The sequence below is a fragment of the Eublepharis macularius genome, chromosome 9 (genome assembly GCF_028583425.1).
Source record: "Eublepharis macularius isolate TG4126 chromosome 9, MPM_Emac_v1.0, whole genome shotgun sequence".
Classification (NCBI taxonomy): domain Eukaryota; kingdom Metazoa; phylum Chordata; class Lepidosauria; order Squamata; family Eublepharidae; genus Eublepharis; species Eublepharis macularius.
In genome coordinates this window covers 31706365-31726294 of record NC_072798.1, presented here as the reverse complement: position 1 = coordinate 31726294, position 19930 = coordinate 31706365, and the positions used below count along the sequence as shown (strand labels likewise).

The 19930-nt window shown below is 40.4% G+C and overlaps 1 protein-coding gene across 1 annotated transcript in view; it reads right to left on the bottom strand.

Moving 5' to 3' along the window:
• The window catches only part of RFX4 (regulatory factor X4), a 73250-nt gene that overhangs the window by 33441 nt on the left and 19879 nt on the right, over positions 1 to 19930 (bottom strand). The window contains exons 4-11 of the mRNA XM_054988943.1: positions 17653 to 17714; positions 12590 to 12803; positions 11993 to 12070; positions 9655 to 9818; positions 8188 to 8288; positions 5884 to 5942; positions 2638 to 2782; positions 191 to 285 (exon numbers count right to left, since the gene is read on the bottom strand). Coding sequence (XP_054844918.1) covers positions 191 to 285; positions 2638 to 2782; positions 5884 to 5942; positions 8188 to 8288; positions 9655 to 9818; positions 11993 to 12070; positions 12590 to 12803; positions 17653 to 17714 — 918 coding nt within the window. The remainder of the gene's footprint in view (positions 1 to 190; positions 286 to 2637; positions 2783 to 5883; positions 5943 to 8187; positions 8289 to 9654; positions 9819 to 11992; positions 12071 to 12589; positions 12804 to 17652; positions 17715 to 19930) is intronic.

Sequence of the window (19930 nt, the reverse complement as noted above, 5' to 3'; positions counted from 1 at the left end):
TACAGTACTGTTGCTGTTCAATCAACCCCCCCCCCTCCTCTCAGCTCCTCTGAGAGAAGACTTCAAATCTAGGATGAGTTTTAACACACTGTCCTCAACTCCATTTTTAAAAATGGAATTAACCAAGCTCTGAACAACGAACTTCATACTTGAAGCTTCACTGCCCATGGTCTAGCTTTGCTTTACTGACCTTTACAACACATCTATCCACCATGGAATCCAGCCATTCCACATACGATTCAATAGGTGATTGCTCTTCCAGAAGATGATCAAACTCCTGGTATACTAGCAACAAAATTCCAATAAAACAAATTATTAATGAACGGAGACTCTAGTTAATGCAAAAGAAAAAAAAGTCAATTCTTAGTGTTTTACTCATTTTCCAAACTATTTCATGCAAGTTGTTTAACTATATTAACACTTGCTTTGTTAAATAATGAAAAAGCAAATCTGCTGTGTGTGGCTCCCCCTTTCTTTCTCTATCAACCCATTGATATCCACAGGTTTCTAAAATAGATTTCAATGAACAATATATAGTATCCAACTTCTGGCTCCGTTTTCAGCAATGCCTGCCTATAAGTAAATCAGACACAGCTACGATGGTCATTCTTTGAAGCTAGGCTTTGACCATTTTGATTAAAAGGTCGTCTGTGAAATTGATTTTCAAATGCATGAAAGATGCTATTTAGATCTAGAATGGATAAGAATCACTGATGACTTTTGTATCAGGAAAACCCCCCAAACTCTATAAATACATTCCATAGCAGTTGCTAGCACATATATTTTTTAATAAAATACTTATGAGAGCCATTTCCTGAAGGATCACCTGATGTCTGCTGGTCACTTACAGTGCCCTTCTAGGTAGAGTCACATACTCCTAAGCTCTTTGACTTCAATGGGCTTGGAAGGTTGTAACTCTGCCTGAGATGACACTCTAAGATTATTGCACCTTAGTTTGGTCCTGCAAGTTATTATTATATTCTTAAGCAAGAGCATATATTGAAGATCACTGAACATAGTTTATTGTAGGCATGCTTCAGCCATGAAGAGATCCTGCTTAGTATATTTAAAAATATCACTGGAGCAGTCTAAAAAACTAAACAGACTTCGACATTAAACCAACTAACTGAACACTGTTTTATAATGTGGGTTATTTGTGTAGTTTATTCTACTTGCTGTGAATTTGCCAAACTTGACTTTCCAGACAGGATATATGCTGATTAGAGGTGGGCATGAACCGAATTACGAACCAAAGTTCATCACAAACTGAGCCGGTTCATGGTTCGTGAACTGGTGCTTTGTGGGAGCTCAATTCTTATGAACTATGATGAGTTTTAGCCCAATTCGTTTGGTTTGTATTTTGGTTCGTCACTGCAGACAGCCTGCTGCCGATCAATCAGTTTCCTAGGCAACGGGAGGGAATGGGCTCTTTGCAGACCTTCTGCTGTCCCAGAAGTGATGTTTTCACAAACCAAACGAACTGGTTCGTAAACCGGGCAAGTTCATGAAAGTTCATGGTTCGTGAACCACAATGAACCATGAACTGAACAAACCATCATTTTTTGGTTCATGCTCACCTCTAATGCTGATTATACACCTTTCAGTACTGTTTCAGTTGTGTTAGGGCAATAATCTTTGTCCCAGAAGCTGCTTGCCATTTTATGTAAAAACAATTTTTAAGAGATTTCTGAAAACCATTATTTCTACAATGGACAGCAGTGGAGCCTATGCTAGCTTTGTCAAAGCAATGGGTGTTCATTAACCCAGACTAAATAATGTTGGAAACTAGCTTGTTCATTAAAAAAAAGTTTTTAACTCCTGATTTTTCACGGAATTGGCATTTTAAAGTGACATACAATTTCTTGCCTAATTAAAGATTTTTGTAGGCACAAATAAGTTTCTGCATGCCCATCACTGCATGCCAATCAAGAACCATGGGTGAAGGTCTGATACACATTTTGATATGTATCTCCATGCACATTTAAGTGTGGCTGCTACCTATCTACACTATATTGTCTTTTTTATTTTTATTTTATTTATTCAATTTAACAGGATGCATATTAAAATGCACATTGCCATCCACAGTCTGGTGCAACTAATTTTGCACATATGATGTTTCAAAATTGCCAGTAGAGATAGATTATGGCAAAGATATTTATTGTCACGGTGCTTGGGGAAAACTTCCCATGACGGTATGGTGAAAAAACTGACCTTAGGTCATTTTACATGAAACACTTATAAGTGTATCTGAGCCTCTCTCATTCTGTGACTGCATTTTCTTGTTCAAGCTAATGTCTATTTTACAACATTATAGAAGACAGAAATGCTAAAGAATGCTTGAGAAAACTGTATGTAAGTTATTATATGTAATTGGCTTTTCCATGCAACTTTTCCCCTGTAGATGGGACAGTAGATGGGTGGGGAGGGAGATCTTGAGGTGACAAGGCCAGGAAGAAAGAGGTTAGCAGATCCTGTTCCTCACAGATTTGCACACGGCAGGTCATGCAAAATATTTCAACTTTTAATTGATAGATTAGGATTTGGCGTGGAATCCTGCTGAGGTCAAAGCAACTACTTTAGTACATACTCATTTCTAATGAGCTTCCTCTCTCATACTTGTTGGTTTTATATTCTTACATTGTATTATGAGTTTTCTGTGATCCTCCCGAGAGTCTTCCATGGTGTACAGCGTTTGTTTGGTAATGCTGTTAAGGTCCACGTTCCTCCAGTCTTCCAGCATTTGGAATGTAATGTCTGCACTGTGGATGACAGTTCTAGATGCCTATAATCCAATCCAAATTACTCATTAGCTTCTGATATATTATCTTAAAGATAGATTTTCTCTCTCTTTAGGCTTCCTTGACGAGTCTCATTAAGTTGATTCCTGGTTGGCTCTATTCTGGAAGAATCAAGGGTCACTGGCATTCCTAAATGTAACTCTACTCATCAGTTGCCCCAAATTACAGACCCTCTCTGTATTTGTTCTACAGAAATTTTTGGAAAAAAGTGCTTTTTCTTATGTCTGCATCAGTCTGAGTTACCTCCCCTCAATCCGTGCATGAAGAGGCCAGTCTGAATGCTTACTTCTTTTCCAGGTACACTAACAGTTGATCCATTCTTGCTTTTTTGAAATGATAAAGTTAATTTACTTCTTGAATTTCATGTAAAGAGGCATCTCAGATTACATACCCAGTATATAAAACTGAGGCAGAGTTTAATTTGTAATAAGGCTTAGCACCAGAATTGCACTTTAATTTATAAGATGTAGGGTTAGGGTTGCACTAACAAGATGCTGATGCTGAAAGTCAGGTGTCAGGAGTGGGGGAACTCATTTTCCAAGTGCCTGGGGCCCCAATTTGGGTTACAACTGTGGCATAGAGAGAGAAGGGGCTTCAGACTTCTTCCTCTATGCTCTATTCTTGACCAGAAAGGGCGAGGGGTGTTATTTGCTCAAAATAGGAAGTAATCACATGAGATCTTTATTACCTCAGCAAAGAATGGTGCAGAGTAGCCCTACAATGGTTTATCTGCTTCAGTGATATCACCTCTACCACTGCTTAGCTCTGCACTGAACCTGTTTTACATAGCAGGTAAGGAATGCTGAGAAGATTTAAGTGTGGCTGAACAGGGCCCCTATACATGCAAATGTTGATCTGATGTTACTACCACTCCTTACACAGCAATCCTAAACAGAGTTATCCCGTATAAGCCCATTGATTCCAGTGGGCTTAGACAGGAGTAACTCTGTTTAGGATTGCATTGTTAGAGGTTTAGCATTTGCAGTGTGCTAGGTTTTGAACAGAACACAGAAATAAAAAATATCCCTGCTAATTGTGCAGTCAGTTTATTTCAGACATCTAAGATGTAAGTCAGCTGCAACTTGATGGCGTACAAACACACACAAGGTGACTGACATAGGAAGGCAAGGCAATGACTATTGTAAGTGGGAAGTGGAAGAGTCTGATAAGATACCAATGTGAGTATTATCCTTTCCAAGGTGCTTTTTAAACAGACACTGCCATGAACAAGAACGTTGATAAATTGACCATACCTAGTATTTTCAACAACGTAGCATTTCTCAGTAGCTCTCAGTGGTAGTACAAAGGGTTGGATCCAATCAGTTTTTCCACTGGTGAAGAAGGAGGAAAGGGTACCCTTTGATCACCAAAAAAGGCTATGGTTGGGATCATGAGACCTGCATGAACAAAAGCCATGTGGAATAGGGGCTGCAATAAGGAAGGGAATTGGCCATGACTGAGCATGAAAGCTGGCTGGATCCAACCCAGAGTTTATATAACATTTTGCATCAGAATATTTTGTTGTATGACATAAAAAATGTGCATGAAGGTCTTGTCATTGCTTTTTTATATATAAGCTTGGGTGATGGACCAGGATCTGGGAGACCCAGGTTCAGTTCACTGCTCTGCTGGGGAAGCTTGCTGAGTGACCTTGGGCTAGTCATATACTCTTAGCCTAACCTGTCTCACAGGGTGTAAACCACTTTGGGTCCCCATTAGGGAGAAAGACGGGATATAAATGAAGCAAAATGAATAACTTTGCACCATTCAGTGTACTGGCTCTGATATTCAATTAAATGGAGCTTTTTGAAGCAATAATGGAGTTATGAGAAACCGGGAAGAAGTTAAGCCAGATTTAGAAATTAGCTTTTTGTAGCGGTGAAGACAGCCAGGATTAGCCCTACATTTACATACTTCAGCACTTATCACAGCTTCATAAAATAACATGAAACTACAAAGAGGATAGGATTAGATTTTGTGGTAGCAATAATTAGAAAATATAGTCCTTAAAATATGAAACTGAAGGCTGAAAGAAAGTCTGGCTCCTAAAATTTTGGGCATGCTCCTAGGACCAAAGAAAACTTGTCAGGGCCTTAGTTAATCACAGACATGAGCTTTAAGGGTCTCAGAGTAAGCACTGATATTGCATGCATACTTCAATAAATATTTTCATACAAATGTGGAGGTATAGAATCATGATCCCCTCCCATGTGACCAACCATCTATTCCTGAGCAGTTCTCTCCTGACATTATCCATTAACAATAGTTATAATCTCCCAAGATGTAAACCTAGAGAGATCACAGCTGCCCAAACTAATCCTCAGGATAAGTTCACCACCACCAATACTGAGTGACTGGGGAAGAGGCATTGTCCTTGATATGCTTAAGAGAAAGGATACTCTGTACAGTTTGTCTCAAGTAGTCCAATATTGGGCAGCTGAGTAAGGATGCTGTTCTAAGATCTGTGGGGTGATGTGAGCAGGGGGAAAAAACCTACACATCCTTGATAGCTGTAATATTCCTGTAATATGGATGAACAGGTCAATTCTGAGGTGGCAGAACAGACAGTCCCGCTAAAGACTGCAGGTGGAGACTCAATTTGATTTTTTTTTACTTTTCCCCTACACAAAAGTCTTGTAATTTGGCTGGGTTAGAACCTCCCCCTGACATTCTGTTTTACTTGCAGGGAGATTTTTTTTTACATGAGGCAACATGTTAAAAAAAAGAAATGTATTCTGCCACCAATATTCGATCACCTCATTCTGCTACATGGATAGACCAAGTTTTATGTTTCATCTTGCTGAGATCTGCAACCAAAGAGTGAAGAAAGGCCACAGTTTTCACAGAAAATTCCATGGACTTTTCCCACTTCAGGGCCAGGAGGGAACAGTGTCTTGAAAGCCAAACTATTCTGGCTCTGAGTGCCTTTTTAAATCAACACACACAACCCATCCAAGGACATTGGTTTGTCTTAGGAATCGCACACAAAGATGTTGATGTGCAATCAAAATAAATATACTTGTACAGATGCAAAGGGGAAGAAATAAAATCATAAATTATAGATAGACAACTGTGTAAAACATACCTGGCAAAGATGATTTAATGATGTCTGCCTCCGAAGAATTTGTGAAAATCTTCTGGATACTGCCAGTGAAGGAGATATTTGTACAGTAAGCCAAAGTGATTGTTTTGGTACCACCAAACAACAAAATGTATAATATTTCTCTTTTGGTAATGAATATATTTGTCATACATAACATTGATATTGAAAGTCCAGGCTTCAAAAACCAATTTATTAGGACATGCTTTTTCAATTGAATTTTATAACGTTAATTGTATGACCATGTACTTATTTGAGTACTTGAGGACATGTGTGTATGCACAGGGTGGAGGACGCATTTTGACAGAGGAGCCTATTTTGGAAATTACATTAGCTTGACTAATTTTCTCATGGCCAGGGACAATGTCCCACTGAAAAGAACACAAGTTAAGCTGGTTGTGACCATCCTGTCCTGTTGATTTCAGTGGGACTTAAGCATGACTAAGTTTCCTTATATGGGGGCGAGTGACTATAATGCACAAATAATCTAACTATTAGATTATTAGATGTCCATTCAAGCAAGCACAATCAGCTGTGATACAGTGCAATCCTAAACATAGTTATACATTTCTAAGTCCACTGAAGCCAACCAGCTTAATAGGGTATAATTCTGTTTAAAACTGTACTGCTAGAGTAAGTACATAGAGTGCAATCCTAAGAAGATCTACTAGGAAGTTAGTCCCAATATTCAATAGCACTTACACCAGGAAAATGTCCTTAGATTGCAGCCATAGTTGGTTAGAGAAACCATAGATACTACAAAAGATACATATTTTATTAGATCCAGAGGAGTTAGCTGTGTTAGTCTGTAGTTGCAAAATAGTAAAGAGTTCAGTAGCACCTTTAAGACTAACCAACTTTATTGTAGCATAAGCTTTCGAGAACCACAGTTCTCTTCGTCAGATGCATGACGAAAAGAACTGTGGTTCTCGAAAGCTTATGCTACAATAAAGTTGGTTAGTCTTAAAGGTGCTACTGGACTCTTTAATAGTTTATTACAGAAGCCTTGAAAACAACAAAATCCACTCCATCTGCTAATATGCATTTACTTAGTACTAGTACACTCTGCTACCATACTGTGAGATTTCTCAGTTCAAGCTCTAATATATATTGTTAAATTATTACTCTTTTACATTTTTCTTCTAAACAACATTTGCTGATGAATATGACCATACAGATATATCTATACCCATATTTGATATAACTATTTGAAAAATGTCATAGTCCAGGGGTGGGCAAATTGCTGCCCGCGGGCCACATGCGGCCCGCTACAGAGTTTTTTGTGGCCCGCCAAGACAGTCAGAAAATGCAATTTATACCTTTTCTGAAATACAAAGTTAACTAATGAATGAAATCATTTAAAAAGGTGCGGCCCTCTGCTAACCTCCGCTCCCACAAAGTGGCCCCCAAGCCAAAACAATTGCCCACCCCTGTATAGTCATTCCCATCATACTACACTGATTTGTAGATGAATAGGTCAAAATGACTTTTAAAAATTCCTTGTGTTAATATCTATTAAATTCCTTATGTTAACTTGCTATTGCAAGTTCCCGAAGAGAAAAGCACCTAAATAATTCTCTTTGGGCACTATTAAAGTTAATAGTAAACTAATTTATTTTGAAAGAAGGATTGCTGCCTCTATAACATCTGAATAAATTATGAAATTACAGAAGTATTATTGATTGATTTATATTTTGAGTCCCTTCAACAAAAAAATGCTTTTAATTTTTCATGCTAATCAATGCTTAATCCTTCTCTCAAATGAGTTTCCCCTCCTCGTTTCTTCTCTCAGTTGGGAAAAAAAATTATGTGGAATTTAGCACTTATGAAAGGAGAAGAATTGAGAGCCATGAAATAAAGCAGGCTTTATCAATAGGCGATGTTCACAGCAGGCATCTACAAAGCATGCCTGAAAGGGTGTAGTGCCCTTTCCTGGAGAGACAGGGTAATTTGATCGCCTCCATTTTTAACTCAGAAACATTTTCTGAGCTAATACTTCAAGCTGTATTCAATCAGTCTACAAAATTCTTTAATCATTTGCAGTAGCTAGCCATCAACAAACAGAATTTTTTAGCTTGGTCAAAAGAGTTATCTATTAATTACAACTTGGCTAATGTCAATGCTATGCCCAGTGCTACATGGACACTCATATTGAAGCAGGGGGCGTCATGATGACTGACAAATGAATCTAGGTGAACAGAAGAGAGAACAACACTGATTGATCTGTAGATAAATATTTTCTAAACTTATCCAGTAACATAATCCTTTCTTGTCAAAAGGAAAACTTACGCTCAAACTTGATGTTTCGTAGGTTTTCTGGCAAGTCATGGAGAGCTACTTTTAGCCACTCATCTAGCTGTTTGGCAAACTTGCGGATCACCTGCGTCAAACTGAAAGGGAAAGCACTCCTTTAAGGTCAAGTAAATGGCTCCCTTTCTCCCCCACCCTTAGCCTACAGGCCTGGTCTATACACACCTCAATGAGGCAGTAGAATGACTTATACCCATTTACTACTACAACAGGAATAGAACTTTTCTCTCTGACATGGTAGGGTTTTTTCCTTGTAAGGTGTTTTGTATTCCCATCAGTACTTTGTAGTGGTATTGTCTTCTTTACTACCTTAGGATTCAAGCACGTCATTCTTCTTGAATATGTAAATCATATGTGTAATCGTACTATAAATAGGTACATGTAATGTTATGCTTAAAATCCAAAATGTGTACACTAAAACACAGACAAGGCATCTGTATATTTGAACTGAGCACATGCATATCTTTAAAAACTAAGGAAAGATAGGAAATAAAATAGTTTAAGAAAGTGATAATTCTAGGCTAAAGTCTGTTTGCAGCACCACTGGTGTAGATATGTACCATTACTCCCACCAATTCCACTATTTAATGCCAGTAATCTTCTAGGGATTGCACAGAGCACAGAACATAGATGTAACATACTGGCTATCTACATTACATATTTATGGCTTTAAATTCGCAAGCATTGTAGTTTAAGCGGGTGCAATCCATGCATGGACTGCCAAAAAGACAAATAAGTAGGTTCTAGATCATTATTTATTTATTTAACTAACATTATTCATGGGCCACTTTTTTCATTGATACTCTAGGTAGATTACATAGTTTAAGTCAATACATTCAATAAACACTGCAAAGCTAAAATGATTAAACTGAGGCTATCATACTCTGGCCATATCATGAGATGACAAGACTCACTGGAAAAGACCATTATGCTAGAAAAAGTTGTTGAAGGCAGTAGGAAAAGAGGAAATCTGAGTAAATCTGAGTAAATCTGAGAAAGATTTACTCAACAAAGGAAGCCAGGGTCTTCAGTTTGCAAGACCTGACCAAGGCTGTCAGTGATAGGATGTTTTAGAGGCCATTAATTCATATGTTCACCATAATTCATATATTCACCATAAGTCGGAAGCAACTTGACAGCACATAACACACATTTATAAGCTACAACCCTTTTGACCATACAACCTCCAATTATGCTTTCCTTTGTTATTGACATCCATTGAACAAGTCTTGTCCCCCTACTACCCTTTACTTTCCTTTTGAACTTGACCTAGAGCTTTCTTTTCAGACCATTTTGATGGTGACACTGGATAACCTTCCTAATGACATCCATGAATCGTAATTTTCTTTCATGCAAAAATATCTGTATTTAAGGAGGATGTAAAGAGCATATTATGTTTCTCAAATACAAACATACATGCACATCAACATAATAGAACATCCTCACCTGTCAGGCAATGCCTGCAATACTGTGGGCATCAGGACCCCAGAAATAGCTTTATACAATATTGAATCGCAAACTCCAACTATATTTACTACTGTGGAAGAACCCAGTACAGGAAGCATGTGGGGTGGCATCCCTTGCCAAAAGTGCAGAAGAAAACTTTGAACCTAGAAGGGCAGAAAGAAATAATGAGTAAATGGAATGGGTAGTCAAAGTCAGGGCATAGAATCGTGGCTACAAATCCAGAGGATGTGGGGGAGGTCTTAGGCTATCCCCTTCCATGTAGATTCTGTCCGCTGTGGACTTATTCTCCTTACCTCTGATTCAATTTCCCTGTAATTTCTGAGGTTCTGAACCTGAAGCAGGAAAAACCTAGCCTTGACAAACCTGTCTTTCATTGATGGGCAAGGCTGACAGAGAAAGAGAAGGCTCTTATTCCAAATTTTAAAAACCAACAACCTGGGGTGAGGTTCTGAATAAGTCAGGATCTACTGCGGCTAAAACAGTGGTATGTAATCTTTCCCGATCCTGGACACATGACAAACCTCCAGGGACTGATAGAGCAGCAAGCACATGACAAGAACTTGTGACATCACAGACACATGACAGGAAGAAGACGAGGCAGAGTTATCAATTTGTCAGTGGGAAGAGCAGGCTTCACAAGTGCATCCAGAGCACGGGAGGACTAACTGGTGTCGATGGAGGTGGACAAAAAGAGAGCACTTTTGCACAAATCTTTGAAGAACCAACTGACAGAGGTGGGTAGTGCATGGACAAGGCTGAGACAGACAGGGGAGAGAGAGAGAGAGAGAGAGAGAGAGAGCACTTTTGTGGAGAGAAGAGGACTCTGAATCTGCCAGCGCTGAAAAGGAATTCTCTACACTGCTGAGTGAGCTTACCTCACATCCTAATGCTCCTATCAGCATGTGTACAAAGACAGGCAAAGGACATGATGCTCACACAGGTCCTTACAAATGCAGCAAAAATATATATGATCGCTTTATAAGGATCCATGGCCTAGCAGGTAGGGCTCTGCAACCCAACTGAGAGTCCAAATCCATTAGCTGAAGACCTATAGACTATAGTAGGCTTTGGAAATCAGGACTCAATCCCTCACCAATCAACTAGGGGAGGGGGGGGAGTGCACAAAACTATTCACAGTGTTCCAGAAGTGTTACAAGTGTGGCTTATTATATATTGCTTAATCTGTTAGAAATAGTTGCTTTAGCATATATATGGGACAAAGGCAAGATTCAAACATAATAGCAATCCCTAGTTTATTATTACAAGAATGGGACAGAGTGATTTTTGAATTTGCATGCTCCCTCCACAAATAGCTTGATAATGAATGAATTCCCCTATTGTGGAAAAGCAAATTTTGTGGTTATGTTTGAACCACAAACTGCTGTTTATTCTCTTCTCTTTCAACCAGGATTAAACCGTGGTTATATTTGAACAAAGCCAAAGCATCTGTACAATAAAATGTAGAAGGGGAAAAAAGTAGATATTACATCATTTGGCTCTTTTATTAAAAAAGGAAGTTGCCTCCTGTCTAGAATCCACCTATTTCTTTAGGTTTCCAACCTGCCTACTTCATTCATGCCAATAGCAAACAGCCCCTCTTCTCTGTAGGCAGGCCCGGTGCCAGGTTTTCTGGTGCCTGAGGCCAGGGCAGCTTCAGTGCTGTTGCTGCCCCCCCCCCCCGCATGCACTCACCTGGACTGCGTGATGATGTCACGCGGCAGGCAGCTGGGATGGCATGCGTGCGTCCTCCCAGCCGTCCCGCTCAGTTGCTCCATGCACCACCCCGGCTGCCTGCTGCGCCTGGCCCACAGCTGCTGCGCCTGGCCAGGAGTATGTGCTGGCGGTGGCAGCAAGGGGCAGCTGACTGGGAGGGCTGGGAGGCTGCAGCAGCTGCGGGCCAGGCACGGCAGGCAGCTGGGGCAGTGCACAGGTGGCTTCCCAGTCCTCCAGTGCTGCCGCCGCCAGCTCCACAGCATGGGCCCCCGCCCCCGGCGCCCCCTCTTGCGCCTTAGCACTTGAGGCGGCTATCGGACCTGCCTCTATGGACGCGCTGGCCCTGTCTGTAGGAACAATACATTTATATCGTGTCTTTCTTCAACCACAGAATTCAATGCAGTATAGATAGGGTTCTAAGGTCTCCCATCCAATCACAGGCCAGCCTCATACCTGTTTACTTCTAGCAAGGTCACAGCAATTGAACATTCCACATCATCATCTAACTCAATCAGTGTCAGAAACTTCCGTGCCATGTTAAAGAATATCACAATTGAACATGAGAACTGTTTGCTGTGTACTATTCCTTGGTTTCTATACAAACCTCATCAAAGTTGGCTCTTATTACCGTATCAAGTATCCTCTGACAGTGAGTTCTGTACATCATAATAAATGTAGAAACCTAGCAGAGAAAAAGAAGTTTTTAAATATATATTTAAAACAATACCATCTTCTACTTTATTCTTACATCAAAAATATCTCAGTAATGATGGGGCTCTTTCCCCTGCTCTACATAGAAACAATTACTTGGTATCTGCTAAATGTTAATTCTATGAACCTGAGGACCATATATAAATTTGTTTTCCAGAGTCACCTATGAGGAAGAAAACATCTCTTACATACAGATTACATGACAGATACCTTACTTCAGAAGAAAATATTTTTTTTGTAGTGCTTTGAGCTAGGTATATGTGCAATCCTAACCATATTTATTCAAAAGCATGTCCCACCGAGCTCAGTGGGACTCCCTAGTAACTGTCCTTAGAATTATAGCTTAAATTGCTCACAAACAAAGCAAAAGCATTATTAAAGTCCGTATTCTCAAGCAGTGATTTTTTTTTATATGCTAGGTCAACCTTTCATCAACAGGAAAAAAGCCCCTAAAAAGCAAGCAAGCCAATGAATATTTCACTGGAGTCACCTTCTCCTCTGGCAAGCTGGCTGGCAGATTTAGATCTTTGACATTTGGAAACTCTGGCAGCAGTGTCCCCAGTTTGGAGCGTGGTGAATACGCCACTGTCTGTTTGGTTACTTCTTTTTTTCCTGTTTCATTGACCCAGGCTGCTCCTTTCTTAGAATACATCACGTCATAATACTGAGAGCTTTCTTTTACTGCAATGCCATAGTAATGGTACCTGAAATGTTGAAGCAAACATTTTTTAAATAGAAGGCACTTATTCAGTCTCTATGATAAAAAAGGAAAATTGCTAACAAAACAGACTTTGCACCAATGTACAAGTTAATGCATGAGTGCAAATTCAACAACAGAATATATATTACGTTCCAGCTTCTCACAGCCCTATCCAGCTAAAGTAGCAGCCCAGGGCTTCCAAAAGGAGCAGAGCCCAGTATTTTTCCCTGTTGTCTGAAGAAATGCCTATCCAGATATTCAAAATAAGCAAAGGCATGAACCAGGTTGTACCAACTGTCCTTAGTATTTATTTATTTTATTTTATGTCATTTATAGTCTGCCTTTCTCGTTGAGACTCAAGGCGAATTACATAGTGTGAGATTAGTACAATCAGTGGCAAGGACAAGGGCAGGCATTTCTATACAGCGTCAAGGACATTTCCATAAACATCATAGGGTAAATAAATACAAGTTTACAAAGATTTAGTATTAAAGTATTTAGTATTAAAGAGTTGAAGAATTGCTGAAACAGAACATAATTCTAGGACTGACATTAGACAACATGAAGCACAGGTAGTATATAGGAGTACATATTTAAAGAAACAGATACTATGCAAGGTAACATAGTGAAGTCTATGGTTCCTAACTCATTAGCGAAACTTCTGAGACCCCTTCCCTACAATACCACCTTCCTATCTGAGAAAAAAGCCTTTTTGAATAATTCGGTTTTGCATTGTTTGCAGAAAGCCAGGAGTGTGGGGGCTCTCCTGACCTCAGGCAGGCCATTCCACAGGGTAGGGGCCGTCACATTCAGTAAACGTTCAATGCAGTCCTAGAACTAAATAGAAATATACCCTTCTAAGCCCACTGAAGTCAGTGGGCTTGGAAAGATGTAAATCTATTCAAGATCGCACTGATTCTGTAGCAGATTGCTGTTCGATCTTTATATGCACCCCCCCGCCCAGCTGGCATGAAGTTTCAGACTAGGTTGTCACAAGTATGTGGATGACACCCAGTTGTATCAGCTGATGGACAGCTGGTCCGGCTCTGCCCCAGATGTCCAAGCTCAAGCCTTGGAGGCTGTGTCTGGTTGGGTGAAGCAGAGTCAATTGAAGCTGAATCCCATGAAGACGGAGGTCCTGTACTGGGATTGTGGGCCATTTGATTTGGGGATCTGGCTCCTGACCTTTGATGGGGCACCATTTGTACCTGCTTCAGCGGTCAGGAGTCTGGGGGTGATGCTGGATGCCTCCTTGTCAATGGAGGCCTAGGTTGCGTCAGTGGCCTGGTCTGTTTTTTTCCACCTTCGGTACGCCAGGCAACTTGCCCCCTATTTTTCAACCCATGACCTAACAACCGTGATCCATGCAATGGTCACTTCCAGATTGGACTACTGTAACTTGCTCTATGCAGGGCTTCCCTTGGGTCTGATCCAGAAATTACAGTGGGTCCAGAACGCTGCTGCACATGCCCTTACTAGTGTTATGTACAGGGCGCATATTACTCCCATCCTACAGCAGCTACCCTGCTTCCCTGTGGAGTTCTGGATAAGATTCAAGGTTTTGGTTTTGACCTTTAAAGCCCTTAGCAGACAGGGACTGGTATACTACAGGAACGCCTCTCGCCATACGTGCCCCTGAGAGTGCCAAGATCAGCTGATAAACATCTACTAGTGGTCCCAGGCCCCAGGGAGGCTAGGTTGGCCTCGACCAGAGCCAGGGCCTTTTCGGTCCTGCTCCAACATGGTGGAACTCTCCATCGGTGGATACATGGGCTCACCAAGATCTTCTATCCTTTTGGTGGGCCTGCAAGACTGAGGTGTTCCGTCAGGCATATGGTTGAGGCCGGCCTAGTAGTCATCCAGAAAGCCTCCCAGCCAGCCTCTTGTTAAGGGGGCCATCTGATCATCTGACCTCTATGTGAGTTACAATGCAAACTGATTGACTTGTTCCCCCACCTTCTTCCCATCCCTTGTGTATGACTGGCAGAGGTAGGTTGTAGGGTTGCTGTCTGGGGGTGGTTTTTATGGAAATGCTGTGATTTTATTGTAAATTACATGTTTTTATTCCTGTAACCTGCCCTGACCCTTTTCGCAGGGAGGGTGAGATAGAAGCCTAATCAATCAGTCAGTCAGTCAGTCAGTCATATAGAAGAGCTGCAATTACTAGTGTCTCAGACACTACCCTATGGCATTGCATTAACAAATAGGGTTACCACCTCCTTTACCTCTAAAAGTAGCCTGAGGGCCTCCCTTGTAAATGTAAAGGCTTGTATCCAACTACACATTCCTAAGACTTAAGGGCACTTACATTTTCTTAAGGCAGTACTTTCTGCTGATTCCTCATTCATTCATTCATTCATTCATCCATTCATTCATTCATTCATTCATTCACTTAGACTCAAGGCATATTACACAGTGTACAACAATGCAATCAAATAGCATGAGACATCAATAAACAAGGAAATAGGAGTAGGATTACAAAAATTAGAAACAAGGCAAGAACATAGTATTAAACATTACATGACAAATAGTGCAAAAAATGGAATCACAGAAGTAGAAAACAATGCAGTAAGAGCAAGATAATACAATCAAAATGAATAGACAACAATCTCATTCCCTTCCACTGCATACCCCCCAATTTGCCCCCTTTGCTGCTCTTGAGGGTCCACTGACCCTCAGGAACAAAACTGGAGGGAGTGGTATTGGTAGCTTACAATGGCCTGCAACAGAAAGAGGCAAATCAATAAAAAGTGTTGCTCCCTCTTAAGAAAACTTAAGTGCTCTTAAGCCTTTGTAACTGTCAGGACAAGAAGCAGATGCCATAAACTCATAAGCAATACAGGTACTCTCAGTAATTATATACAAGGTTGTGCTCATTTCTACCAATTTCCCCTTCTGGACTTCAGAGAGACCTGAAAAAAGGTACAAGTAAGTACCATCACAAAAAAGCCCTGGGGACACCATCAGGGTGCTGTAACTGGCTGCAGCTTGCCGTTGAGTATATATGTGACAGTAAACACAACTTTGCCTTTGTGTAAAATGACCCTGACATACAACATTTAAGCAGGTCAAGCTTTTCCTGACCCACTTTATTTATGCATGTGTTAAAGACCCAGGAGCAGGTCAGAGCAAAGGAAAGCTGGTGTACTGTCAACTTCTTTTACTCTGTGCCCAGGGAGCACTCATGAGTCTCCTCTCCATCATTTTATCTTCGCAGCAACCCTGAGAGAGAGAAAGGCTGCATCCACACAGCAACAATTCTCCAGTATGGAGTCACTGCAGCTGCAAATGCAGATATATTCACAGTGGTGTCATTACAGGGCTATTCCCTGTACTTTCCTTGGTCATTTCTTCATTCCTGTCATCCCACCTCATCTCTGCACCATTAGATAGCTTGTTGGAATCAATCGTTTCTCTATTGCTGTTGGATTATCACACTATAATTGTACAGAAATGGCCAGTTATTTCTTTAAAAGCCAACAAAAAGCCTTTTAGTGGCATGGAAGGTGGGATGGAATTGGATGGGATCAGGAAAGATCATAGTAAAACGGGAAATCTCTGAAAGTAGGCAACTGATGGACAGAATTGTGTGGATCCTCTAGAAAAACACTGCTCTGGTTTGGAACTTAAGGTAGAGCAAAACAACCATCTGGATGCAGTTAGAATGAATGGCCAAAATTCACTCAGTACTTCATTGCTGAGCAGGGATTTGAACTTGAATTTCCCCAATCCTCGCCCAACTTTCTAACCATTATACTATCAGGAATCACCAGTAGAGAAGAAGCAAACCAGTGTTCTTCTAGGCTGTAAAATAAACTGAAAGAACGCTGTTTTCCTGCTTCCCTGCCTGTTTGAAGGTTGGGGCAGCAAAAAAGCATCAAGTCCCATCATACTAAGGGAAGAGGAAAAACAACTCATGCACATTTGATATACAGGATTTAAGTCCAGTGGTACTTTAGAGACCAACAAGAATTTCATGGTGCAAGCTTTTGAGAACAAGAGGGTAAAAGAAGAAGCTCTGACTCTCAAAAGCTTAGACCCTGAAAATCTTGTTGATCTCTATGGTGCCACTGGACTCAAATCCTGCTGTTCTACTGCAGACCAACCTGGCTACCCACCTAAAATATTTTGGTAAATATCAACTAATGACTGGATCAACATAACAATTTTCAGTGGTGTGAAGGTACCAGTATTTAAACCTATCTGGAGAATGTGTACATAGCTTGAAATTATTCAATATAATAAGAGAAGAGGGAGCTGCATCTTTTCCCACCAGCCCCATTAGTCCTTCTCTATGTTGCCTTTTCCTTGCCTGCTGTTACCAGCCAGCATGCTCCACACATGCCACACTGCAGGTAGGAGAGGGAGAGGACCAATGAAGGAGGAAGGTAGAAAAAAACTGCAGCTGCCTCTTCTCCTGAGATCAACTGAAAGACACGTGTATGTTGTCCAGGTTGGTAAATAGCAACATGACCCTGCTCCCATGTTATAAGAATAGCCACCTTTTCCTGGAGAATTGTAGGGAAGAACTGACATTCTTTTAACCAAGTGCAACAAAGAGCATGGTGAAGAAGAAAGAATTTTGGTGCATCCTTTATGAACACTTTTTTTAATGCAAGGTATGGGGGCCAATCCTCCATGGGCATCTGGTTTATACTGTCACTATAATGCAGAAACAGTGTCCTGTAACAAGAAAGATTATACCCTCTATTCAGCCAATACATTTGAAATTGCTTGGGTTTTTTCTGCACACCGAGGCACTTTCAAATAACCATTTTACAGTAAGTCCCTCAAAGAATATTCTGTATCATACTTAGCCTTTTTGCGATTATGAAACACACATTATTGCTTACTTTGACTGGCCTCTGGTTCCAAGTCTTCTTGTTGTTAACTGTGGAAACTGTTGCCGTATTATCTGAAAAATGACATTAAACATGTCACCAAGCTAAAGATAAAGTTTTCTTATAATAACTTATATTTACAATAGATGATTTGGGACAAAGCTTGGAAAAGTATTCTTTTTAAAATATGGATCAGTAAATTTGCAATCTTAGGCTCTTATTCCGTAATTGTACACTCCATGACTGGAGCACATTAAATCCCCAGTTCCAGTTATATATCTGCAACTGCCTCTTGCTTTCATTGTGGTAACAATGTGTGTGGGCACATCTACCTCACTGCTAGGACAGGAGTGCAAGGAGAAGCAGCAGTGCTACCTGTGGCTCCTGTCCCACTTTGAATTTTGGTACTTTAATACCAAACCAGAAGTTCATCAGGTGTCTTTAGAAAAAAAGTGACAAAGCACTTGGAAAGTTCATGCAGATCCACAGCTCCATGTATCATTATAGTGAAAAATGAAAACACTTGGTGGTGAGTAGAAGATTCTTCCATGAACTCAGAGCCTTTGAATTCCAGCCAACATTATTAAGGAACAGGAGGAAATAAAGTAACAGGTATCACAGTTCTGTTATAGTATTACACAGTGCAAACATATTTAAACCACTGTGTACGGTGGAGGTAGCTTGCATGGTGGTTTGCTGGAAGGACTTTAGCTGCTGTCACTGAGTGCTGCTGAGAGGGGATGGGATTTGGTGTTTTTTCTGGAGGGTAGCGGGATGTGGCAACAGAGGTTCTAGGGCTCTTGCTGTACTACAAGGGAAGTACTTAAAAGAGATACTCCCCAAGCATAGATGAGGTCCTGTGGTAGCTGGTTTAGCCCTCAGTATATAGTTATTTCACCACCCATCCAGTTAACCACTATAGCACCCAGTGAGCAGTGAGAGCATAGGGACCGGCATACTGTCCCTGAGGGCTTGTGGGAGACAGGGATGCGGATCCAGCAGCTCCACATTAGGAAACATCCCTGGCTGAAAAGCATCTTCAGAATCTCGAGGAACTGAAATTCTATATTTTTAAAAATTTCACAGTGCCAAATAGATGCAGAAAAAGGTTGGAAAGAATGATAAATTGCTACAATAAAAAAGTGGAAATTAGCTGTTTCAGACTTGCATGATTATATAGCAAGATGTTTCAGAAGTAGCACAAATGTTTTAGATTTTTCCAAAATACTGCAAAAGAAGGGCAAAACATCCACCAGCCACCCACAGTTTAATTTCCATGATATGCAGATCAAGTAGAGGGTGGATTGCACAAAACTTGTTACAAAGTAGGTGCCTTTTTTAAAAAAAAGAATGTCACTACTCTGTTTCCTACATTTAAAAATTTCCCATACCTGCATGAAAGCCAACTTTTCTGAAGATAAGGGAGAAGGGGGGAAACATAATTTAGAAGAAAGTACACAATTTACTAAAAAAATTAACTTTCAGGAATATAATCCCGTTTAAATTGTATCATAGATGACTAGACTACAGATGAAAAGACAGTCACACAAACTACAGTGAGAAAGAATGCAACAGATTATTTTAAGAAAATGTGCCAAGATAAATTCCTTACCATGTTTTAAATGGGACAGTTTTTCTCAGGAAAAAAGCTAAAATTCAAGTACAAGTACATCTATCTTAAATCCATTTCCCCTGGAAGAATTATTGCTTCAGTTCATAGCTTTGTGCAGCTTATTAAAAGCATATTTTGCATCTGCTGTTTGTTTCTGTCATAAATGGCACCAATCCCAAGCACTGCATTTAGAACAGAGGTGTCACGCAAAAAATGACAATCTACATACAATTTCCACTTTATGTTGCTATATTTTCCCCCTCCCCTCCCCCCCTTTTTTTTGCTCTGCAGAAACTAACTTTTATATTATCTGAAACACCTAAAGTTTGGATTTCACAATCCATTCTTCTTTAATTTCTGGACCAATGAGAAACCAGCAAACAAAAAAACACTTTTGTGAAAGTTCAGCCAAGGTATTTGATAAATGAGCAGACAGGCCAGCAGCCCCTCTTTCTCCTCTTTTTTTTGTACTGACTCAATGAAGCCTACCTAAAGAACACCACATGCTGTTCCAGCTACTGATCTAACATTCCGCAACATGTGAGTCTTCCAAATTCCCTTTAATTACACATTAATTCCACCCCTCTCTTTTAGCTTGCACAGACAGGGATGGGGGGCTCCTGGGGGCTGTGGGAAAAAAGGCATTTTTCTGGTTGTCTTTTTTTTACAGATTCTATC